The sequence below is a fragment of the Chinchilla lanigera genome, unplaced genomic scaffold, assembly GCF_000276665.1.
Source record: "Chinchilla lanigera isolate Chin_1 unplaced genomic scaffold, ChiLan1.0 scaffold00002, whole genome shotgun sequence".
NCBI classification, from domain to species: domain Eukaryota; kingdom Metazoa; phylum Chordata; class Mammalia; order Rodentia; family Chinchillidae; genus Chinchilla; species Chinchilla lanigera.
Window position 1 is genome coordinate 56,982,994 of NW_004955403.1, and position 25,911 is coordinate 57,008,904.

At 46.4% G+C, this 25,911-nt stretch overlaps 1 protein-coding gene across 1 annotated transcript in view; it reads left to right on the forward strand.

Annotated features, from left to right (window-relative positions):
• The window catches only part of Csmd1 (CUB and Sushi multiple domains 1), a 1,292,092-nt gene that overhangs the window by 1,173,099 nt on the left and 93,082 nt on the right, over window positions 1-25,911 (forward strand). Inside the window, exons 44-49 of the mRNA XM_005373917.1 lie at window positions 664-809; window positions 1,519-1,599; window positions 2,642-2,755; window positions 8,982-9,170; window positions 13,009-13,155; window positions 16,597-16,785. Of these exons, the coding sequence (XP_005373974.1) occupies window positions 664-809; window positions 1,519-1,599; window positions 2,642-2,755; window positions 8,982-9,170; window positions 13,009-13,155; window positions 16,597-16,785 (866 nt within the window). The remainder of the gene's footprint in view (window positions 1-663; window positions 810-1,518; window positions 1,600-2,641; window positions 2,756-8,981; window positions 9,171-13,008; window positions 13,156-16,596; window positions 16,786-25,911) is intronic.

Below are 25,911 nucleotides of genomic sequence, written 5' to 3' on the forward strand. Positions count from 1 at the left end.
GACTTTATCTAAGGGTGTGGGTGAGGGCTGTAAGAGGCAGCACTGCCAGACCTGGAGGAGGCTGAGGATGACAGGTCACTTTGCAGTGGAGGGCAGGCAGGGAGGTCAGCGTCCAGAGCTGAGGGAGTGGCTCTCTTGGGGAGGTGACGGGGCCTGAGGATGAAGGGACTCAGAACCATCCCAAAGCAAAGCCTAACGCAGCAGCCACATGGGACCACTGCTGTTCACACAGATGCTGCTGCGTGAGGAGGTAGAATCAGAGGTCTTCAAAACAGGCGCAGTCAGAAAGCTCAGGAAGGACAGACTGCACCGCTGGATCAACTCTGTGACTAGCAAACATCCTATTTCTAAGCGCAGTGTCCAGAGCATGGTTATATTTTATTGCATTGTTTTAATTATTTTATTTTACCTACAAAAGTTTGTGCAAACCTATTCCTTGCTAAGTAGACCTCGCTGCAGTTAGACTTTACACCAAGGGGATTGGAAAGGAAGCTGGTGCGTGGCACTGCACCCATCAGAGTCAGGGAGAATCCGGTGAAGAGGGGACCAGCCGGCCACCGTCTGGGCTTGATGGCCCTCAGCCCTGCATCCTGAGCTGAGTGTAGATCCGGGTTCCTCTGACCCAGCAGGCACTGACCCCTCCAGCCGCTCTGTGTCTCCTAGGGATGGTCCGGATCAGAGTGCGCCCCAGCTGGGAGTGTTCAGTGGGAACACTGCTCTGGAGACGGCCTACAGCTCCACCAACCAGGTCCTGCTCAAGTTCCACAGCGACTTTTCCAACGGAGGCTTCTTCGTGCTCAATTTTCATGGTCAGTTTACTTTCAGTACATTAAGACCCTGGAGCCCAGGGGAAATTCCCATTTCCAGCCCAGGTTTCTCAGCTCCCCCAAAAGCTTGGGGCGTTGCCATGAAGGGTGTTCAGAGCTTCCTGGGATCCTCCCACAGTTATCCAGATCTTTGTTACCAGGCCATGTTTTGAAGCAAGCTTGAACTCATTGCAGCACATATTATTGTCGATGAAACCCTGATGTGGAGCCTGCAAAGCCTCTTACAGGTTCACACATCCCTGCTTTGAGGATGTGTTGAGCCCATGCCCAGCTGTAGTCAGTGGGATCAAGGCAAATGTATAACGACCTCGGGAGAGAACTCTGAGCGAGGTGGCAAGTCGGTGGGCCCTAATGTTGCCGGGTGCCCGCAAAACCCTGCAGGACAGACAGAGGACATCTTTCCGAAGTGGACACACAGTCACCCATGTCTGAATCCTCTCTATGGTATCCCAATGTTATATTTTTAAAATTACACACTTTTCTCCTTAGGCTTTAAATATTACCTGGCATTGAATCATTACATGAGATTTATAAACTCATGAGAACATGAGAGGTGCATAAACCAGTGACTTCTTCATGGAGATATTTCAGTGTACAAAAGAAATGAGACTTTAGAGGAATACTGTTGTGTCATTTTGCTCATTCAGCAAGTGCAAGTGCCCTTATCCTCATGTTTTTCATGAAACATCAGCGTTCCAGCTGAAGAAGTGCCCGCCACCGCCCGAGGTCCCCCATGCAGACATGCTGACCGAGGACGAGGACTTTGAAATAGGTAAAGCATCCCTCCCCACAGCACCTGGAATCTGATGCTATAGCTACCTCTTGCTGCACACATTACCAAGACCAACAAATGGGTAATTTGCCGGAGGGGTAGGGAAAAAAGACATCTCTAAAGCATTGCTTTGCTGGAGTCTGTACAGAGATCACAGTTCCGAACTAAAACGTTCTTCTTCCTTCATTTCCGTGATTTTTGTTCTGCCATTTGCACTGCTTCTTTGTCACTTTGAGCATATTTTCCTCTTTGGTACATGCCAGCTCATTTTGTTTCCAAGTTTCCAGAGACTGTTTAATTAGGGAAGCATGTTGCATGCACTTGAGAAGAACCTAACCGTTTGTAGCTTAAAGACTGGTGACTAGAACACCACTGAAACTGGCATCTAATTGGCAAGGTATACTTAATGCTAATGTTTAGAAATACTGCTTTATCATTTTACATCAATTATTAACTCATTTACATCAATACATTAACTCATTAAATAACCATCAGGTCATATGAAGAAAGCCATCATGGCATGCTTGCAATGTAATTACTGTGATGTCTCATTCCCAGGGAAAAACACTTTGTCCTGTTGTCACACTGTGTTTCAGACCCCTGGCCAGACAATGTGACACTGTTCCCGGCCCGCTCCGCTTCCCAGTCAGGCAGGTTAAACCAAGGTCACACCAAGCCCTGCCCGGGACATGAAAGCCCTTCACCCTTCTACTGCGTGGTGTCGTGCATGCTCCAGGCACTTGCCTCACTTTTTCTGTTTACTTCATAATCACTGGAGCAGGGGAACCCCCGTTGTGTCAGTCACGGAAGAAGAAACAGCACATTATTTCGGTGCTGACATTGGTTAAGTTTAAGGCAGTATGTTTACAAATGAAGAAGAGCTGAAAGCGACACTTGCTAAAAACAGAACAGAGTACGTGGAGACATTGAGTCTGGCAGGGTTTGCATGCTGACCTAACTCACTCAGCAGCCCTGCTTGACGCATTACACCGGGAAGGTCTGAGAAGGGTGACTCCCTGCTCTGTTGGGTTGACTCTTCCAGGAGATTTCGTGAAGTACCAGTGCCACCCTGGGTACACCCTGTCGGGGAGCGACACGCTGACCTGCAAGCTCAGCTCCCAGCTGCAGTTCGAAGGTGCCCCCCCGGCCTGTGAAGGTATGCGAGCCATTCGATACCACTGAATACATAGTTCTGAATGGGTTTGGGTTAGTCTCTTTCTGAACTGTGACCCTGTTACAATCTAAATAACCTGCTAAGAGGAGTTTCTAGTGATGTTTTCTAAGCTAGCCCTAGAAAATAAACACATCAGAAAGAAGTCATATTTTTTTCCCAACAACTCATCAAGGAAATGTTTAAGTTTATGGCACAGTCCAAATAATTTTAAGAGGAACAGCTGAGTGCCTGCCTCCAAGGTGACCTCATCGACGTTAACAGCTCTTCGCTGATCACGAGTCTCTCTGTTACCTTCCCACCCACCCATTCATCTGTTTTATGCTTTGTTTTTCAAGGTAAAGTTGTGCATCACGAAATTCTTTACCTGTAATTCAGCCTGAGTAGAACCAACTAGTTTAATATTTGTGAGGTAAAATTTATAAACAATGAACAGTGTGTAGCTCTTGTTTTCTCATGCCTTTAAGATAAACAGACCATGTGCAAGAATTTAGACCATCTGCAATAACAGAAAAAGATTTGAGGCTGACTCCATGTCTTCAAAGGGCTAGAATACAGCCGCATCATCTGAAAAATATAACTTACTGCACACCACTATCAAGTGCCATTAAAAGAGAAAAGGCTTAACAACTATAAATAAACTCAAATGGCCCAAGTAAGTCAGAAACATGCGCAGTTCACAAACAAAGAGCTGTCTGAATTGGATCAGACAGTGTCTTTGGCAATGGCGTTCTCCCTGGCTGGGAATCAGGGTGTTATTACTCACCAGAAAGAGGGAAGCAGATCAGCAGGCTGGAAGTTAGAGAAGGAGATCCAGGGAAGAGTCTGGACTGCTCCAGGCCCTTTGGAATGTCACTGAGCCCTTCTCACCATGCCTCAGGAGGAGGACTTGTTTATGAAATTGGTGGGAGACTCGGGGAAAACAAGTGGTTCATCATGTTGGGAGTCTTGTGACACCATCTACCCACTAGAGACAGTCCTCCTCTTCATGGTGTAACGGCAGAAATTCCCCTGGCACAAATTGGGCTGTATTCCACAACAGACCTGAGTCTACTGAGAACAAAACAGAGTTTAATTTGAGGCTAGCCACCCTCACTTCCCTTGCCAATCTGGAAGCAGGCCAATGGCCAACTTTGTTCCACCTTATATACATTTTGGTTTCCATTGGCAACAGGTTGGGATGTTACATTCACTGACCCCGGTGGGCATACGGTGTTTCTCTCAGCCTGTTGGACCCCAGGTCAGTTGCAGGTCACATGTCTAATCATGATAGATGTTTTCCTCATTGTATTCCATTTGTCTCCTTTTTTACAACCTATGCATTCCTTTAGGGTTACAGTGTTTACCTAGGGTCAGGAGATGGAACTGCCCAGGCAGGGTCACGGAGGGTCACCTAGGCCTAGGTGCCCCCTTGTCTTGGGGAGACATTCCTGGGCAGTGTTGATGTGGGGAATTAGCTCTTACACTGTCCCAGGAGGCTTCCCAAGGCACCATGTAGGCTTTTACCTAAACTATTTTATCTAAAATAATATGCTAAGATTCATTGCCCCCTACAATGGAGGGCCCCGGGTTGCCTTGGTTGGCGAGGGCCTGGAGCCCAAGTGAGGTGTGTCTGAGCCCTGAGAGTGGCCTACATCCCAGTCAGAGGGAAGGGTTCTTGCTGACTGAGGTGGAAAGGGACATGTGGTATGGAATCAACAATGACTGAGTATCTGTGATAACTTTAAGTATTTCCCAGAAAGGGAACCCTGAGTAAAACTGCCCACGCAGAGCTGCGGGTGAGGGAAAAGCTGCAGTGGAAGAGCAGCGAGTGCTCTGTAAGGTTCCCTGAAGGCAAGAGCATGGGGTCACTGAGGTGCTGTCCCTCCTGGCCCGCCGGTCATCAGTCAGGAGCTCAGAGCCCCTGCCTTGGGAAACATCAATGCAGCCAAACCCCACAGCACAGCAGCAAGGAGCCGCTTTGGACTTGCTTCTCAAGAGAGGGACTCTCCACATTTTAAAGTTATGTTTAAAACAAGAAGGCTCTGGTGTTTCTCAGAACAGAGGACTCTCAGCAAAGGCAGTCTTAGCTGTGCTGTGAAGGTGCACGCATGTGTTTAGTAATCTGTCCTGAAAGTGCACTGCACACTTGTTACACTGTCCTGGTCACAGCAACCTGGCTTTGTTTAAACAGGGCTTAATTCATGCTTATCCAGGGATAGAGACAGTCACCCCAAAGTGAGCCTCAGTCGCTAAGTTCCTTGGGCTCCACACATCCTCGGAAGTCTCTGTGGCACCCCCTCTGCTCAGGCCAGAGCTCCCCATCTCTCCACCTCAGCCTTGCTGCTCCCCACAGCCCGGTGCCCATCCCTTGCCTTTCACTGCCAGAGCACATTCATTTGAAGGAACAGACTGGTCCTAGCTCTTCTCTTCGAACAACTCATTGCTTAAAAACAGAAAAAGCAAGCATCATGGTCCACACTGGTAATGCTAGCACTCTGGGAGGCTGAGGCAAGATCTCAAGGTCAAGCCCAGCCTCAGCAATTTAGTGATTTTGCAAGACCTTGTCTCAAATAAAAAATTTAAGAAAGAGTTTGAGGATGCCACTCAATGTGATGCCTTGGGTCCAGCTTTCAGCACTATCACCACCATCACAACCATCATCACTGTCACTATCACTACCATCACCATCACCATCAACATTCAGCATCATCACCAACACCATCACCATCATCACCACCACCACCATCACCACAGTTATCAACACCATCATCACCACCATCATCACCATCACCACCAACATTGTCAGCATCACCATCACCAGCATCATCATCACCATCATCACCACCATCACCATCACCACCACCATCATCACCATCATCACCATCATCACCACCATCATCACCATCACCACCAACATCAACATCACTATCACCACCATCACCACCATCATCACCATCATCAGCAGCAGTAGCATCTTTATCACCACCACCATCACCATCACCACCACCATCACCACCAACAACAACAAACAGGAAATAGGAGCCAGACCTCACCTTTTAGTGATCTTTAGTCACTTAAAGGCTTAATTACAATCTTTCTTAAAGTACTTTCTAACTATAATCTTATTTTAAGTACTTCCCATCATTTGATTGATCTGACTGGGTTCAAGTGGAGGATAATCCCCCAGTAAGTTCCTGATGAAAGATTGCAGAACCTCTTTATCTGCTTCTTCAAACGTCAGGACATGCTCTTGCAAGCTCTGCTCTGAACACTGCGGTAGATGTGGAGGAGCAGGGCAGGGTTGCTGACAGTTCTGTGGTGTGCAGATGGGAGTCACCTTGTGTGGAGCTTACCTAGATGTAGACAAGGGTGCCTGTGGGATGCCACAGCTGTGTCTTTCCAGGGCTCAGGAAGGAGGATTCAGAGGGGGAGGAGAGGTAGTAGCCAAGGTTTGGATCGACAAGGCCATGTGGTGTCTTCGGGAGAGCAGGTGGCTCCCCACAGCTTGCTCTTAGCTCGTCTTTGGGAAGAGCTCCCCGGGAAGGAAAGCTAATGCAGAGTCAGGGTAGGAAAGGGCACCATGCCGCATGATAGCATCCTGTGAACCGGGGGACCCGTCAACAGTTTCCAAAATATTCATTTAAACAAAGCTGGGATGTCATTTCCAGTACACACTGCAGAGCATCCCTGGCACCTGGCCCTAGCCACTCCTCTGGAAGGCAGCAGAGGGGGCACCTGAAGGAGCTGGCAGGAGCCTCATCCTGCTGCCTTGTGACAGCAGCCAGCGCCGCAGGGCCCATGTGGCAGATCCTGCCTCTTTAAAGAGTACCTTCACCTTCAGCTTGCTGACAAACCAGGTGCTTCTAAGAACTAATCTTAATGACTAGAAACTGAAACTTCTGTTTCTCAACCTGTGTAACTAATCCTAATCTTTTATTACTTTCGCTGAGAAGCTGCAAAGCGCTTTCAATAATGCACTTCATAGTTTTAAGCATCAAATTTGATTTTTCTTCAAAATAAGCTAAAGGAATTGCTGTGCTCAGGGGCTCCTGGCCACAGGCTCAGTGTGTGTCTCAGAGACAAGCTCCTGTCCTGAGTGTCCCTGACAGGATCCTGCATGGATGTGTCCCATGGCATCCTCCAGGGGCTCCGGTGGAGGCACTGGTGCCTCACGTGGAATTGCCACGGGGAAGTGGGCGGTTCAGTGGGGAGCAAATGCATGCCTGGAATCTCCCGATCCTTGTAGTGCTGCTCCTGGTAACCTGTAGAGGGAGGAACTGGAAGGGGCAGGGCCGGCAACAGGTCAGGGACACAAAAAAGACAAAACACTGATGCATGTGGGGAAACCCCCCCCAGTGTGATTTCAAAACATGTATACTGGGAAACAGTGTGTTAAGTGTCATTAAAGATATGATACAAGCAGAATTTTGTCTTCTCTAAAACACAAAAGGAGCGTTTTAAGAATGGAGGAAATGAGTCTGGCTCTGCTCATGAGCTACTTCTGACTTAGAATCTCAGAACTGCTTTCTGGCTCTGGGGTGTGCTCACTGTTTTACAGGTGGATTTCAGCAGCTCACTGGAAAGTGTGCTATTTCCAGATGGCCTGAGGTTCCAGAGTGATCTCCTCACTACAGCCACAGTGAGAAGTACACAGGGCAGAGAGGGCTGCAAATTTCTGAAATACTACAGGACAAAGGATACTCAGTAGCACCTTAATGCTGACCTTTCTTCTCTCTCTAACCTGCTCATCCATGCCTTGCTATAGAAAAGCACTTGTACAAACTGGGTCTCTCCTTATGACCCCGAGGGGTCGCTATCATGGCCTCTACTCCTAGCAGAGACAAGGAAAGCTCTGGCTGTCATTGCAAAGAGCAAGCAAATCTGTGCAGCTTCCAAAACCCACACCCCACCCACAATGGTGTGCAGGGCACTGCTCCCATATATGCACTGTGCTCTTCCTTAAATAGCACCAGGTCTACTTGGAAAGGACATGAAGTACCACACAGAAGGTTCACCGCCGTCACTGAGTTTTCTCACTTACTGCTGAGCTGTTTCGGACTGAGTTCTGTTAGAATTATGTTTGATGGTATTTGTTATTGTCATTAATTCATCACTGTAAGTATTTTTCAAATCTGACCTAAAATACGCACTTATTTAAAATAATCTATCATATGTTTCATCATTGGTGGCTTCATGTCTAAAAGTTTCTAAATTTTCAGGTACATCTCAACTAGTATACCAAGATAAATGGAAGAAAATAGGAGAAAGATAATCTTTTGTTATATACACGTACTTAAACAACACATTTCATATTCCATGAGTCCTGGTAATCTGTTTGAGAAGCATCTTTTCTTTAAAATATATGTAAAAACAATAGTATTTACCTAACTAAAAGGAGTAACTAACTGAATGTGTTCCTTTCCACACAAGCTCAGTGTCCTCAATGAAACCTGATTATTGGATCTTCTAGACATTGTAAATTGTTTTAATATATTTCTATTTGTGAGCCGTTACCCAGTGATGGAAAGGCTTTTTCCTTAATAGCTCTATAAGCAAAATATTTTAGAAGCATAAAACAGCAATGCAGAAACTACTAATACAGTCCTCATTTTTGGTATCTTTCTTTTGCACAGTCATATTTATGCAGATTACTTTTATTTTAATTAACCTGGAAGTAGCTGAAAAAACACGAAGCAGGAGAAAGGTGTGTGGACATATAGATAATAACTTCATGGTTTGCATGCAGTAAATCCATCCCTTAGAAATTGCCGTTCCTGCCACAGATTCTGAGCGTATATGGTCTGAGGTGGATGGAAGCCAGACTGCTTCATTCCTGTACTATTGCAGAGCATGTAAAAGACTCACATTAGATTTTCTTTTCATGAAATTGCCCCTTATTCTTGTTATATGAGTGTATGGCAGAGGAGAGGTTCTTACTTTGTGGTTGCTTTGGGAAAAGTTGGGATTCTAATATGAAAGCCACAGGCCACCTGCCCCAAATGAAGGTGCATGGAACGGCAGCTGAGCACACGCAACTGCTGCCGGAAGGTGCAGGTCATCGTTACTGTTCAGCGTTGTTCCCACTGTTTGCATCCTGTGTCCCATTTGGTCACAGCTCGGAGAACGGCCCTTTCTTCTCGTGGCGTTGCACATGCAAGGGTAGAAAGTATGCTGCTGAAGCTGCACACACCCTGGGGACGCTAACCTCTCCCGGGACTTCTCTCTCCAGCACAGTGCCCGGCGAATGAAATACGGACAGAATCCTCGGGAGTAATCCTCAGTCCGGGGTATCCCGGCAACTATTTTAACTCCCAGACATGCTCTTGGAGTATTAAAGTGGAACCGAACTATAACATTACCATCTTTGTGGACACCTTTCAAAGTGAAAAGCAGTTTGATTCACTGGAAGTATTTGACGGTAAGTTTTTTCAATTTCTGTACAGCAATGACCTATAAACTATTCATAAAAACACCATTCTAATACTTAGTAACAGGAGGATGTGGTTATATTTTCCAGTGAAATCCCATCTACTCTAGAGAAAACAAAACAAGACGAACGTTTAATTACGCTAGGATTTATGCATTCTCAGAGATCAAGTGGTCTTAAAACAACATCATACTAAAGTTAAGGCTACACATTTTCAAACCGAATGTCTAAAGGCACTCTGCCTGTCCTGAATTGTAAGAACTCTTTAATTCTTTAATGTGGGATTCAAAGCAGGTGCCTCAAGCAGCCCTTCCTTTCTTTACAAACTATAGTGTTGTATTGATCCACAAGGCACTTTAGGAAAACTAAGAATTTCAGAAATATTTCAATCACTCTACGTGGTGATTTTACTCAAAATGTGTGAAAATAACGATTCACAAAGTCTTGTAGCCTGTAAGTTCTATACACATCCTTAACTTACATTTTCAAAAATAACTAAATACAGTTAACTAAAAAGATGCTAGCACTGTTTTTGATGCTAGTCTTACGATTTTTATGCTACTATAATGGACATTTTAATATAATAGTGTATATGGTTGAACTGTCAATTTGAAATGGAACCGACGTTAACATTTGTCTTTGTATAGAAGCATCGTCTGGCCCAGGGTACAATTACGGCTGAACATAATAACACTGTTTTCTTGTGTTTTGACAGACCTGTCATTGAGTTCAGATGAGTCATAATCATCTGATTGATTCTGTGTGTGTTTGTGTGTGTTTTACTGGCTTGATGGGTCATAGCAGCCAAATGGCTTACAGGGCTATACCCGCATGAATCCAAGTATGCATTCCTGAAAATTAGCTACAAATTGGAAGTTAAACTCTCATTTTTATACATAGAAATAGCAGACTAGAGAGTGTGTATGCTTGCATGAGTGTTAAATGTATGCCTGAATGGATATGCATACTTGAAGACTTTTCCCTCCCTCTTTGACATGAAGAAAAATAATTCACTAGCCAAGTCCAAGAAATGGGCTTGTAACGTAGACAAACAAGTGCAACAGCTGCAGTCCTGTGGCCCAGTAAATGTTACAAGAAATACACAAAAGGAAACAGCCCATCTCACAGGCTGTGTGTGTCCGTGTGTGTACTTGTGTGTGTATAGATGTGTGTCACTGTGCATGCCAACTATAATTAAATATATATACATACTTAGTTTAAATGTATACATGAAATATAGCGAACAATATTTTATGCCTCTTAATTTCAGAAGCAAAGTTCTTATCAATAACTTATGCACAGATTTCTTACACTCTGACCTCTGCAAAATGGATAGCCTGTGCCCATCATAAGCAACAGCACAATAGACTGCAAAGACAACACTGTACCACTCGCTGCCGAAATTATCAAGGGTGTATGAGCTGTGCTGTTCTGCTCTCACGGATTTTTCTATAAAATGAAAGGTCAAAGTTTTATATGAATAATGTTTTCAAGCAACGGCATTTTTGTTGCAGTAAATGTCATATTTATCTCCTGTTTGATAAGTCTTGGGCTCCTTTATAGCCCACGAGTGGACCAGAAAACACACTGAATGTATTGATTTCAAATGTTGTTAGCCCAGGAGGATGTTATTCTCTATGGTTCAGGGTGGGTATCCTGCACTTTCTCAGAGTAGGACTTTAATCATCACTGAACTCAGCTGAGAAGAGAGTCAGAGGGGGTACAGGGCCCCCTCCTTTCTTCCGCTGCCTGGGTCTCCCCAGCGTAGAGTGTTGCCTTTCAAAGGAGAGTCCTAGAAAGCACCTTGTGTTTTAGACAAGCAACACAGATGGAAAGTAATGAGGGATTTGACGTAGGATTAGCAATACCTGAAGCTTCACTCTTGAAGCCAGTGACTAAGCTGACACTGTACAACACTGTAAGTTCAGGTTAAGTAATTTCCTGGTGGCATTTATTTTAACGTATGCACTATCTCTTTAGGCAACAGCAAGCCACACGCAGGGCGCACACCTGCTTTGTTCAGTTTCGGGTGCAGTCGTCCTCAGCAGGGTGTCAGGGAGAAGCGGGCTGTCCGCCGATCGCCTTTATTCCCGAGCTGGTTTTCTGCATGTGCACAGCGCGGCCTTCACAGAGTGCCGTAGAGGCTCACGCCACAGGAAATGATGGTCTCACAGTCTGGAGACTGGGTGTCCGAGAGCCGGGTGCCTTGGAGCTAGTTTCTCCAGAGGCCTCTCCTGGGCTCAGGACACCTCTCTCCCTGTGTGCTGCCTGCCTGCCTGCTGGGGGTCCTGGGCCTCACCTCCCTTCCTCAAGGACACTGGTGCTGGGAGCTCCTTTCATCCTGGTTACCTCTGTGCAGAGCCCACACACTTCTGCAGGCGCACGGACAGGTGACTGAGCTGAGCTGAGCCTTTGGCAGTGTCTCTGGGAAAATCCCTGCAGTTACACAGTAAATGAAGTTGTGATTTCTCAGCATCTTTGCACAAATGAGAGTTCTACGTGCAACCTTCAAAGATAGGTGTTGCTGGCCCTGATGACCCTTGTATTAGGAAGAGCCGGGCAGGTCTGCCCTTCTGGACTGTGATTCCAGGGAGTGTACTACGAAATGCAGGACAGCCATTGAGACCAGGAGGCAGTGCTGCGTCCCTAGGAGAACTAGGAGAGTGACAGCAGCTTCTGTCTTCAACAAGGCAGCTTCTCCTGTGCGGTGCGAGCTCACACCAGGCTGCACTTGCGCTGATTAACTGTATACTTCATCTTAGCTTCACTTCTCAAAACCTCCTTGAAAAATTACAAAGAAACAGGAAAGTAAAAAATATATATATATTTGTAGACAGTGGATTTTGTTTTTGTTTTTTTTTTTTTTTTTTCATTTTCAAATTTACTTAGGCTTTCTTTCATAAAGCAGCAGAGCACAGGTTCACACAGAGACTCCACGGGGCTCAGGCCCTGTCTGGCTCCTGCAGGATGTTCCTGGTCTAGTCCAGGTGTCTGTGGTCCGGTTCTGTCTTATTTTCCTACTTTACTCCTATCTCTCGCTTGACGTGTCCACGTCTGTCTATCCACCCATCTGTCATCTGACCGCACGCACACTGGGTGTGCTGGGTAGTTTTGAGCTTTTATACCATTGCTGTATTTATCTGCAAATGGATATTTTTAAGATGACAGTATGCCATGCTCAGAATTATCTACGCTGACAATACATATAATTAATGAAAAGTATATTTCATTTACATATTTTAATTTGAGATTCTCTAATAACTTACTTTCTTTTAATGATATTTCCAATACTTTCATATAACTCCCAACTATTAGCTGGGCTCCAAACTTTACCATGAGAAATTATGCTGGAATGCATGTTTTGCTTTATCCAGAACACTTCTACACATGCAGTAGAGTTTAAAGAAATATAATTACAGTTTTAATTTTTGATTTTATTAGATATGGGTAAGTTGCTCCCCAAGGAGCTTGTCATCACTTACATCTCCACTGATACCCCCAGACAGCTTCCCACCTCTTGTATCCACATTGTATTATAAATGCTAGTGATATAGAAGTCACTTGTAATTGTTCAAATGCAGCTGTTTATGGCAGAATTCATTTAAGTGCTGTGTCCCTCATAGCCTATGCACCTGACATTTTTCTGGGTGTTCTATTTTATCAAGGGTATACCTGTGGGTGTGACTGCTTTGAACCCTTCACCCTCTTTGGAGGTAAATAGTTGGGCATCATCTTCGTAGAGCCAGGTTCCACCAAAGCTACCCCCAGCGTCCGCGCTTTGGCAGCACGGGCTCAAATCTGAGCTTTTGTGCTCCTCTCTTTCCTGCAGGTTCTTCTGGGCAGAGTCCTCTGCTCGTGGTCTTGAGTGGGAACCACACTGAGCAGTCGAATTTCACCAGCCAGAGCAACCAGCTCTTCCTCCGCTGGTCCACCGACCATGCGACCAACAAGAAAGGCTTCAAGATCCGCTACGCAGGTGAGCCTGGGAAGACCACCCTTGGCGGGCTGCATCCCACAAAATCATTTAGAGATTGTGATTTAAATCTGACTACTGGCTGTGAACTCCTAGACCCAGGAGAAGTAGCGTGATAGGAAAGTACTAGGCGATATCTCTAAACAGCACAGGTCCACCCGTTAATATTTAATATCTATTGTTAAATGATAAGCCACTGAATTGCATACTGTAGACAAAAAAGAGAGCCCTCAAAAGACAAAATGTAACTAATATTAAAGTAGCTTTGGATATTATGAGAACAAACAGGAGATTATTATATTACTATTAAAATGTCAGTGATAAAAATCTGACTATTAATAGTATGTGCATTACTTTACATATGCATACATACCGTGTTTAACTACACACATATGCAATATAAACATATGCATGACAAGTGTTTTTTAAGCCTTTCCTTATCACAATGTGGATTTTTTGTTCTTTCTCTGTATGCGTTAATCATTCTTTCAATAGTTATTTATACTTTATCAATCATTAGTTACTCAACAAATGATATAAATCAGCCAATGCATTTGTGATATGTTAGATCCTGTGCACAAGCTTCAATCCAGTCTGATCCACAGTGATCTTTACATCACCCTTCCATGCAATAGGGAGAGTCTTCTAATTCCTTGGGGTATTTTAATTAACAAACAACAAATAAAACACACAAACAAAAAATACCAGCAACAAAACCCCACACACTTCCAGGTCTGTATCTGCGGTCCTCGTGATCACATTTGGGCGGCACTGCTGAGGGCACTGCCCTGTGGACAGGAAGTGGGTGGGTCTGCAGAGAGGGCGGTTTGTCCCTCTGCTGCTGCGTCTGGGCTTTGGGGAGAGGAGCAGCCCCAGAGCAGGAAGCGGGTCCCCTGGTTTGCGGACAAGGCTGCGACTCTCACTGGCTGGAGTCGTCCAGGTGGCTGTGGAGGGCCCCAGGTGAGGAAGGGGCATGAACGGCAGCCTCCCCACTACGGGAAGAGTGCGCTGAGGCCATCGCACCTGTGCCACCAGAGCGTCAGAACGGGAATTGCACTTGCACCTCTCGAAACCCTTGTTCTGAGAAATGGACGGGTACCCAGACTTTTCAAACCGAGTTTATTTGCAGTGTGTGAAGCAGTCAAGTGAACACGACCCACCCTGTTCCTCTGAGGCCCATCACTTCGCAGCCTGCTGACGGGCTTGCGCCTTGGAGCCTCTGCTTCTCACAGGACATCGTCGTGCGTCGCGCAGGAAGATTCTCACTCAGCCATATCAAGAGTCCGTGGCTACAAAATTGCTCATTTTTGCCCTTGGAGACGTCATACAGGCTGATGATTATGTACGTGTATTATGCATGAATGCAAGTGCAGATTTTCACTTAAAGCCCAGTGACTGTCTGGTCTCTGTTCTGAGGTCACCCAGGGCCTCTCCGCAGGGACTCAGTGAAGTGCCCTAAAGTGTCAAGCTTTGGGCTGGGGAGCTCCTGTCCATAGGGCTCCACGGCTCCACGCTGCACCCCAGCCTGCGTCCGCCTCCCACACATGCACAGTGTGGCTGCTCATCACAACTGGATGTCGAGGGAGAGACAACGAACAGCTGCCTGAGTCACGGTGGCTGGCAACTTAGCAAGCCCTGCCGTGTGGGTGAAGGGCCGTGAGCGGCCCTCCAGGTCTGCAGAGAGCACTGGAGCCTCAGCGCCGGGAAAGAGAAAGTGGACCGGCAATGGAGCAAGGAAGCGAAGAACCTCTAAGCCAGGCATGGGTTTCCAGGAAAAACAGTGTGGACGGAGCTCCGAGGCCACCCAGAGAGCGTCTCCCAGGGGGACAATGCTCACCGAACACAGCAGGGCCCTGGCCAGCCCAGGCTTGCTCCTGGGCAGAGCTGAGGCAGGAAACACAGAGAGCATCCCAGACTTGCTTTAGGGAAGAGACAGAGGGCTCCTCAGAGCAGCTGGAGTAGGCTGAGGCTGGGAACCTCTGCTTCAGAAGAATGGGAGCTTCCAGCCTTTAAATTTTAAAATCCTGTTCTCATTGACTTGAGGGTATTTGTGAGGTTTTAAACTGTAATGCACCAGCCCAGTAATCCTAAAGTAAGATTCTTTCTCTACCCGTGTAAATAAGTGGCAAAGCCTTTCAGCTACCAAAATATTACAGCGTGGCAAAGATGGTTATTTTACCAGATGCTTGTCTCCAACTTAGAAAACCCTCCCTTCAAAGGAGAAGTGCTACGGTAAGGTCTTTATTGATCTGAAGTCATGGCTTTTCCTCTGCCTTGGTTATTTTTCTATCATTGCTGGGGCAAAGTATCTGACACCCAAAATTAAGGAAGAAAAGGATTATTTAGCTCACAGTTTGTAGAGGTTTCAGTCCATAATCAGCTGGCTCCCAGGCAGAGTGGCACATGGCAGAAGAGCAATAGTTCATGGTGGCAGACAGCAAAAGCAGCAAGAGGAAAAAGGAAAAGAGCAAGCCTCTTTTTCTCCCTTATATTATGTGCAGACTACCTGCCCTGGGGCAAGTGTAGCACTCATACTCCCAATCCCAGCATTAGACAATAAACCAATCACAAAGTCTAGATTTAGCTGCCTCCAGTAAGCCCGCCCCCATAACTGCATGAGACTTTGGAGGGACATCCAGAGACAAACCATAGCATCATCAAAGATGTCACTCTAATGCCGTATCTTAGAAAAAAAGCTGAGTATCTGCGTCAGGTGCTATTCCTTTTTTTTTTTTTTTTTTTTCTGGGACCAGGAATTGAAGTCATGACCTCTCGCTTACCAGGCAGGCACTGTGGTGCTGAGCTAAATCCCCAGACCCCAGGTGCCATTCCTAAAGCCCACCTAGCAATGTGGAGAAAGTCACTGGCCTTGCATGCCAAAGCATTATGTTCTATTTTCTTCCTTAATAATACTTTTTAGTGTAGAAAGTATTTTTGTTTCTGGTGGCTGCGGAGCTTGCTTAAATGATGACCTGGCAGGAAGCTATGCAGGGGCTACGCCTCACCGGGACACAGTGGTCAGAACCATGTCCTCTCGGTAAATCCAGCCGCAGCCACCTGCGTTTCAGGGGAAGAGTGGATTCTGGGCTCTTGTTTGTAGGATAAGTTTATGTATTGATGCTAATCTCGTGTGTGTGTATGTGTGTGTGCGGTACTGGAGATCAAATCCCAGAGCCTTTGCCCTGAGCTACATCTCCAGCCATTCACACTACGATTTTGATGTTTAAGGCAGGGTCTCATTAAATCACTGGGTTGCACAGGCTAGGATGCAACTTGCCACCTTCCTGTGTCAGCCTCCCAGGGTACTGGGATTGCAGGTGTGGACTACCATACCCAGCTCACTTCCTACGTTTTCATAACTGCAGATTTCATTTGTGCCGCTCTCCCCCAGGCAATAGCCCTGCTTTTTTTGTGACTTCCTATGTGTGTGTTTTGTGCCCGCAGCTCCGTACTGCAGCCTGACCTCCACTTTGAAGAACGGCGGAGTTGTTAATAGGACAGCAGGGACAGTCGGGAGTAAAGTGCGGTACTTCTGCAAGCCTGGGTACCGCATGGTGGGCCACAGCAATGCCACCTGCAGCCGGAGCGCCATGGGCATGTACCAGTGGGACTCCCTCGTGCCCATCTGCCAGGGTAAGACACGTGTACCCCCCTGCCCTGACCGTGGTCCCGTTCTTGCCTTGACCGCAGTCAAAACTGGGTGACTGTGGAGGGCAGGTAAGGAGAAACTGCGTGTGGGCTTGGCACCGTACTTTAAGGCTTTTCACCCACGAGTAGAGCCTGCTGACATTGAGGTCGGCTGACTTAGAGCTGGAGCCTGAATTCAGAGAAGGGACGTCCAGCAGGTCCCTTCTTATGCTCACTGCAGGTCATGGGAAAGCAAAACCTGTGCCGTCCAATTAGAAATGATCCCTCTTGATCATTGCAATGGTTAAAATAATCTACTACCGAACAGCTCTCTCTCCTTATCTTAGCTTTAACCAGGGATGGCAAACCTTTCAGAGCTTTCGGTGATAACGAACAGCCCGGGTGGTTTGCCGCTGCTGGTTTAAATAGTCCTTCTTTTAGCCTTAAGGTTTATATTTGATTTTCTCTTTGCTCATTTAAATCTAGGGCTCACTAGCAATGTCAACATTCTAGGCCTGTTCATCTGTCAAATGCGTAGAAACCAATTGGAGAGTTCTAATTTCAGCTGACGGAGTCATGAAGTGACCCGAGTCCCGTCTGCACATTAGCTTTGGGAAGTCAGTCTGCCTCCTGAGAGGGGCTTCGTGTCGGCTGTCTTCCCTCCTGTCTGGGCGTTCGTTTCCTAGCCTGCTCCGCGTAGAAGTAGGCACTGGCCATGCTCGCCGGTGTCTGAGGCCGTCAGGACCTCAGCAGAGGCTTGGCTTGTGCTGTGCACATTTCACCCCCAAATTTCCTCCTGATCAAGGTGAACATCATGACAGCCCACACAGCTGTCTCAGTGGGAGTGGGCAAACTCTTCTAAGCGGACACTTCGCTTTTTGTTTTAGAAGATGGCACACTTTCCACTGGTTCTGGATGTTCTTTGACTCTGTGGCATGCAGCCTAGACTCCAAGGGGTCAGAGCAGGGCCCGGACGCAGAAGTCTCTGAACCCAGGCCCTGGAGGCTGCGTCAGTCAGAGTCCAGGTGGGATGTACTCGGAGCAGAGCCCCAAACAGCCCCAGTCAGGCGTTTGTGGGGGGAACCGGGGACACTGGCAGGGCGTGTGGGTCTGTCTCCCTGCAAGCCACTCTGGAGCTGGCTTTCCAGAAACCTGGTGAGGAGAAGGAGGGCAGGAGCTCACTTTCCTGCTCCCGGAGCTGCCCTGCCTGGAGTTACAGGACCTGGGGCACACAGGGCACCCGACCTCTGGCGGGTCTCCCAAAGTGCCCATTCCCACTGAGAGCCTTGCTCGCACCAGGGAGCCAGTGTGATGTCCTTTTTCCTTCGCAAATGTTGACCTTTCCGTCACGGAGGGACCCTAAAAATAAGCCAGTTCTACCTAGGGTGTGCTTTTAAACAGGGGCGGCACCATCACGTGACTTATTAAACCAGGAAAACATTGCTCAGGAGCCAGCCCTCTGCCCTCCTGCTCCTGTTTAAGTCAATGGTTTCTTGCCAAAAGAAATTCCACTTCAAACAAAATCCAGAGGACAGCAGTGCTGGAAGTAGCCTGTGTGTCCGATGCCAAAATTCTTTCACTGTAGAAGAGGTTTTGGTTGTTCGGCTTTGATTTTGTTTTAGTCTTCTCTTAGTTACGATTTGTGTACAGTGACATATTAACTAACACAGTATAAAAATGACCTCATCCTTTATGAGGCTGTAATGTTTAAAATAAAGCAAGGAAGTAGTATAAAGTAGGGTTTTGATCATTTTAATTATATAGCACAATTAAACAATTTGGCATCTAAAAATAAAATTAAATCTTAAAAATAAGTAGTGAAAACTATTATTTGGATAGGTAAAGACTGCTGAGAAAGAATTCTACAAATTCTAAGCAAAGCAAAATTATACAGCATGCATTCCTGACTTATAACCCAGAGGCCTTTGCGTCTGCCTGGGGAGTGTCACTAAGCTGACATGAACTGTGGGCATGAGTGTAATTTTGCAATGGGCAGGGAAGGGGTGCTGATGTGTTGGAGCTGCCGGGCTGCTTCCCGCGCTGTTCCCAGGGTGCAGGCCTTTCCCAGGGGGACAGTCAGCTTCCTCATGGAGGGAGGCATAGGCCTGGTGGGTGGCTTTCTGCCCTAGCCTTGCCCGTCTTGTGCCAGGGGGCTCTAGGGCAGGTCAGATGTGCTGGTGCTTGTGTGAGTCAGTGCAGTAGGCTCGTTTCCTCCCAGGGGCTCTGGGCTCCTTCCCGAGGACAAGCGTCCTGAGTTACAGGGACCTAGAGAACACACACACACTAGGCCGTGCAGATTTAGCAGCCGCCTTCTTGGTGTGGCAACGGACCTCTTTTCATGCAACTATCTCATGCAACCTGCTCAAAGGAAACCGCTCAGGAGTTACAAGCAGGCAGGGCAGGGAGGGTGGAGAGAGGACGGAGATAGAAGGAAGCCCACAGGAGGACCTGCGCGTGCTCTGGGCGTGGCACTTAACCATAACCTCGGGTCAGGGTAGCAGCTCAGAGTGGCCCGCAAGGAGAGGGCTGCAGTGTGTGGTGTGCATGTGCCAGTGGCCTGGCTAACTGCACGTCTTACACATGGATCGAGATGTCACACCCCATCGGTATGTGCATTCCACACCGGTTTAAAACAATTAAATACTAAAAGTTCAAAAACAGGCAAAGTTTGAAAACATCTAATGAAGGCATTCTGCTTAAAATGTACTTACTGCTACTTTTCTCCGGTGTTAAAAATGCGAATGTCAAGGGAAATCTAAGCTCTACCTGATGATTCGTATCTTGTTTTTCTACTTAATTTATCGTGGAAATCCACGCCACAATTAGACAGCTTTTTATTTCAGTTTTATGATAGTTGAAAATGTGTGCAGTCTTTAAAAAACCCTGATATCCGTGTCGGAAGAGAGTTCGTACACGCGGAGGGATCATCACCGTGGGATGCCGAAGGGCTGAGGGCTCGTGACTGCGGCTGTGAAGTCGGGGGCGGGAGGCCTGTCCAGAATGCTCGAAGTCGCTGAGGACAGGCTGCAGGACTGTCCGGCACCCCGCTGACCCCACCTCAGCAGCCAGGAAGCCTCTTGGGATCAGCTCGTCTGCGGGTGGTGTCTGCGCTGCTGTGAACCCGGGAAATGAGGATCGTCCGGCGGCATTTGCCTCTGGAGCCTGAGGCTTTCAGTCACGCCATCCGCACTCAACGTGGGAGCTGCTTCCCGGAGAGGGGAGACTCTGTATAATTCCTGGCCGTGTTTGTTTTCATCTGCCCTGCTGCAGGGCAAAGTGTTGAGAACCATGGGCTTATATCTGTAGACTGGGGCTGCGGCTGCTGGTTTAGCCCTTGCGCTCCTGTTCAGGAAAATGGGCCTCCTTTCATTGCAGTCCAACTCATCCCGCAGGTAGGTGCTGCAGTGTGAGATGCGAAACAGCCCAGCTTTGACAGGTGGAGCCTGGTGGAAGGAGCCGCACACGGCCCTGCGGATGCAGTGTGGCCGGGCACAGGGACAGCAGGGCGACCCTGAGCAGAGGACAGGGCAGGCTCAGTGCTCGGGTGATGGGAGGTTGGCACTGCAACGGCAGGGCTCCTCCTGATGAAGACGAAGGAACAGGGAGGCAGGTCCAGGTCCTGGAAGACTCAGCTGACCTTCAGGAGGCCTTTGCTTCCTGTCCCATGGCAGACACGAGTCTACTTAGCATTTTTTGCCCTATTGGAAAGCCTGCCTGCTGAGCCCAGGGCCCTGCACGTGGCAGGCGAGTGCTTCACCTGAGCCACTCCCCGGCTTGATGTGAATCTACTCAAGATCAAAAGAAAAGCTCTCCTCCTTGCGCTTAGGAGGGTGGACCTGCAGTGGGTGAAAGAAATGGATCCTGCCTAGGTCACGGCACTTAGGAGCCCGTATGCTGAGCCATTATAAACCCACCGCAGACTGTGGGAAGGAGGATCGGGCAGGGATACAGGTAATGAGAGTAGTCAGGCGGTGGTGTCTGAGCCCCTGGTGGTGCCATGAGGGGGATGGGAAAGAGATCTGGGGTGACCCCCTTCTGTTGGTTGTGAGGTGGGAGCGTCTGCTCCCGTGCTGGATAAGGATTGTGAGGACCAAGGGGGCCAGGCTGCTGTGCTCCTGGGACTGTGGGCCAGGGTAGCCACCAAGCCAGACCCTTGGAGGAGACCGAGCTCCTCCTTTTGCAGAAAGGTCGCGGTGGTTTAAATTAGCTCAGGGTGCTGGGTACAGCTTTGTTTTTCTCCAGGTGTTTGGCTCTCTTAATTTGATAAGAGCCAATTCCAAGAACATGAATGTAAGGCTTTGAAAACCAGTATCTGGTCTGGTTGGTGGCACACCACTGTAATCCCAGCACTCAGGAGGCTGGGGCAGGAGCACTGCAGTGAGTTCAAGGCCAGCCTGGGCTATGTCGCAAGACTCTACCTCAAAAAGCAAAGCACAACAGAAACAAATAAACAAAAAAAACTAGTATCTGCGACAATAAATTTCAGCCAGACAGCTTCACTATCCGACAAATAACATCTGAGCTGTCTACCAAGAGGTCAGGTGTGGTCAAGAGCTGCTACAAATTGGTGCAGACATTTGGAGATAATTAAGAATTTATTAACTGATGTAAATGTGGAAATGTTTCAAGGTTTTCACTAACTCAAAGGTCGTCATGGCTACTTCATCTTCATTTGAAAGTAAAGGACTGGAACACCGAAGAATCAGTGCATAAATAAATAAATGTCTCTTTAAAGCCTGCGTTGACATATTTAATATTTCAACCATGCTTGACTTACAAAATATTTTATCATGGTTTGGACAGCCTTCCCTTCCTTCTTACAGAAGAGCAAGTACAGTTTATACCTGATCTGAGGCCTTAGGACCTTCGATTTTTAAAACAGTGTCTAAAGCACGTTTGGGAAGCTACCCAGAGCTCGGCATTCTCCCTTCCGGAGTCAGAGTGCGGTCAGGGGGCATTGTGCTCCCGCCGGCCGCTGCTGCAGTCGCCCCACTGGCCCCTTAAGCATGAGTAGAACTCTCGTCACCACAGCCAGATGTTCGAATCTCACAAAAATCAATGAATCTAGGCCTTCTCAGGATATGTATTTTAAAATATGTGTGTCTTAAAAATTCTTTGTTTAGTGTCAGAACCAGTTTTGTTTCTGTTTTGACATTTTGGCAGCAGCCTTTTAGAAGCTAGTCTTGTGCGCGTATGTGAGGTCAAAGGACATCTGTGCTGGCTGGCCGGGACCCTCGCAGTCAGGGGTCTCCCTCCTCCCCCAGCCTCTCTTCTGCCATGGAATAGGGGCATTTTGATATTTAGCTCTCAGAACTGAGAGGGTTAAAACACAATGTAGAAGATGCCATCCAGAGCCTCATCTCGGGGTTGTTTCTGCTCATCAGGGCTGGAAGAGGATTTGTGAGGCCCCTGCTCCAGACGCCCCAGGATCTGAGACAGGCAGGGCTGGGACCCTGCCCCTCCCGAGACCCTGTGATTGTAATTAGCATGCAGATTAAACAGAGTATGCTCTGCTCCTGTGAATAGCAGGCCAGAAGCATTTGACTGGTTTCAGAGAGCTGCTGTTTTTCCCCTTACTTTGCTTGACCTTTTAAATCACTTTTCCCAGGAAAGCTGTCTTGGTTTTCATCCTCCCCATACAGCCAGGCACATCCTCTGCCCTGCAGGCTTCATTTCCTGCCTGAAAGCCAGAAGCTCTCCAGGAGCTGCGTTATCAATACACTGATCTTATACATCGCAGAGAGAAGCCTGAACTGGAGCTTAGAGGCCTGAGTTCTCTCAAAGATGCAGTTCAGCTGGTCCAACCACACCACCACTTACAGCTGCCCCTGCCGAAGGAAGAGCAGTTCCCAAGGAGCTGGTTATTTTACAGAGGGTTCTTGGCCCCTCCTGTAGGCTGGCGTTCCTGCCTCTGTCTATGGTTTATTTATGCTTTGCTAGCATTTCTGTAGGCAGTGGAGACCAGGAAAAATGACCTGTCTCTGCAATTACATGATTGAGCCCCTGATCTTAAAGTCAGACCTGTAAGACAGACATAGAGAAGTATTCTGTACTAACGCACAATATTCAAAGCATGCAAAGGGAATGAGACAGATGCATGGATCGGAGAGGTTATTAAAGTGGATGCTTAACCATGGCCAGCTCTTTAAGGTTCATAGGCACAAGTGGCCAAAGATGATATCACCCAAGGAAGTAAGTGACAAAGCATCTAAGGTGGGATTTGAACTCACGTCTCTCAGACTCCACAATCCAAGTTCTTTCCACCAGACCATACATATTCCCCCAATCATATGTCTACTTCCAGCCAGGGCATCTTTCAGAAATAAAACAGTCTTACCTTTCTTTTTAATTTAATTTGTTTTTGTTTTTATTAGTACACTTGCAGTACACAATGAACACATTCATAGTGGGGAATCAGAGGGCTTGGACCAAAATATTGGCTGTCCTCTTATCCCATCTATCATTCTAATTTTGGCCTCTAAACTTTAGTTTTGAACAAACAGAAGAGAAGGTTACATCATTACATTGTCTAGTACATAAGAAGCTCTCATCTAATTTGTTGTCTTTTAATAGGCTAGGTGTAGTTACACATACATAGTATACATATCACATAAGTGTTTGTTAAATGTATTATTATTGACTGATAACCTCACGTTGGCTTACTATCACAAATATCCGAAGCACAAAAGAAAAGCAGATGTCTGAATCTGAAAGAAAATGTTTATCACCATAAACAATCTCAGTTTGACATTTTAGAAGACCTTGTATATCTGGAAGGCATGAATATATTTAATACACCATGAGATTAGCAATAATCAATTATCATACCCATATGAAAACTTTTGTTTCTTAATTTGGTTCTGTACCAGAGCATCTTTAAGTCAGAACACCTTATTGTCTTATTTCTAGAAAACTTAACCTTTTGATGATGACCAATGTAAACATATCACAATAATATACTTTGAACAAAATTGTGGGGTGTCTCCATAAGGCCATGGAGATCACTGGGGCCTCCCATGAATGCATAAGAACTGGATAACAGTTTTAAGCAGCTGCTGTCTTGTTCATCAACTGGAGTCCTGTCCAGTAGCTTCCTCCACCCTGAAAGATCTCTGTTTAATTATTTTAACTAGTTTTGATGACTTATGAGAAGCAAATGATAACACTTACCACATTATTTTTTGACCAATAAGAGACTCTCAAGTCACAGTACATAAACAATAAAAAGCATTACATTTAAAAAACCAATCTTGACATCACTTTGACCAGCCGACAACTTTGGTGGAAGCATATCAGACGAATGTCTCAAAAATCCAAAACTGCAAAAAGAAAAAATTGTTGAGCTCAAATAAAAACTACTTTTATAGATTAGACAGACAAACAAACAAATCTGTTTATAAAATCAGAGTACATTCAAATATATTTTTGGCCAAATTGAATTATAAGGACTCTTTTACAATTTTAGAAGTTTGCAATTACAAATAGACTAGTCAGAAATTTTTTTGTGGGTCAGTTAGCAGAGATCACTTATATGAAGAATTTGGAGGGAACAAAACCTTACATCTATTAATAATATATTTGTTGTGTTCTGTTCTGTCTTAAGAATACTGGCAATTTTCATGCCCCATTCTTTCACATAGCTTCTAGCTCCATCATCTCCACACTCTCTGCCACAGACGCAGACCTTCTTCTCCTCTAACAACATTCCCTGTAAGACTTGACGTAATTTGGGTTAATTATCATGTATGTAGACTCCCCTTGCCGGTGCCTTTGATCAGTCTTTTGCCGGGACCACACACACCCCCTTGCTTGGGTTGCCGTGACTATGCTCAGACAGGTCACTGCCAGTGCCAGATGCTGCAGCCATTTACTGTAAGAGCAGCACCGCTGCATGCTCAGAGGAAGGGCGGGCACTGGGGCGCTCTGGGTTGACCGAGGCTCAGAAAAGCTGAGCCTGGTTGTCCATCTGCTCCAGACAAGGATGCAGTTGCCACTGTTTCTCCCAAACCACGTGCACAGCCCGTGTTCCCCACTGTGGCCGACAAGGCAGGTGTTTGGCTGCCTTCCTCCTCCCGTCTGGGCCAGGCTCCAGCCTGGGTGGCACACCTCTTTGGTTCCCACCTGGAGCTGCTGGCAAATTGACCTTTTTCCTGCCTCGCCCAGGAGTTTGACAGAAGTGGTGAGAAGATCAGAAAGCAGGGGGTTTTCCCAGTTCATAACCTGTTGAAAGTCTGTGATAACCTGCATGAGTCTGTGGGTTGAACTGGAAACACATTATGCCTTCACTGCAAGTAGAGATAGAAGGTTCAAATTTCACAGATCACACCTACCTTTCTATCCTAATCTGCGTCAGGATGTCCTTAAAATGAGTTACTCATTTTTATTATTTAAAAATATCTTGTTTTCACAGCTTACCCATTTTTCTTTGATCTTGTTCAATTTTATTGAAAATTAGTTGTATAATAATGTGACGCTCATTTTTAATTGCATATACTGCAAACAGAATTTTTGTAAAATCTTGATGAGAACAGACCTAGTTTCTGATAAGAGTGAGCTGCTCTTATACAACTCAGATGGTCTCATTCATCCATTTAAATACTGGTTTCATATTTACAGTGAATTTGTTGCAGTGTAAGTATGGTCTTCTGTCAGTGCGTCCTTTCTCAGACAGTGACACAGTTACCTGCATATCATTTATTCTGTACCTGGTTTGGGTAATGACTTTTGCAACTGATTATTCCTTCACTGGTTAAAATTTCTAACTTTTTATACAGTCATCATGCTATCTATTTCTGAGCCAGTTTCTCTGTTGTTATGTATGATTTTCTGCCCCAGATCCATAAGATTTTGATGGGAAAAACAGAAACATGCATTTACTTTGAGCATCAATAAATACTTTATTACTGTGTTCAGAGCCTTCATTGCAGCTGCCAGGATTTATGGTTTCACTCAAGAACTTTGGTGCCACGTTCTCAGCCTTCAAGGACTGGCATCGAGAATGTGCTGGGTGTTGCAGTCCAACTTCCCCAAAATGGGTTTAGGAAACTAAGCTCATTATTTAGTCATTGATTAACAAAGGAGTTGACTGGAGGGATTTTTCAAAGCCTGTTTTGTCTGTTCTTTTTTTTTAAT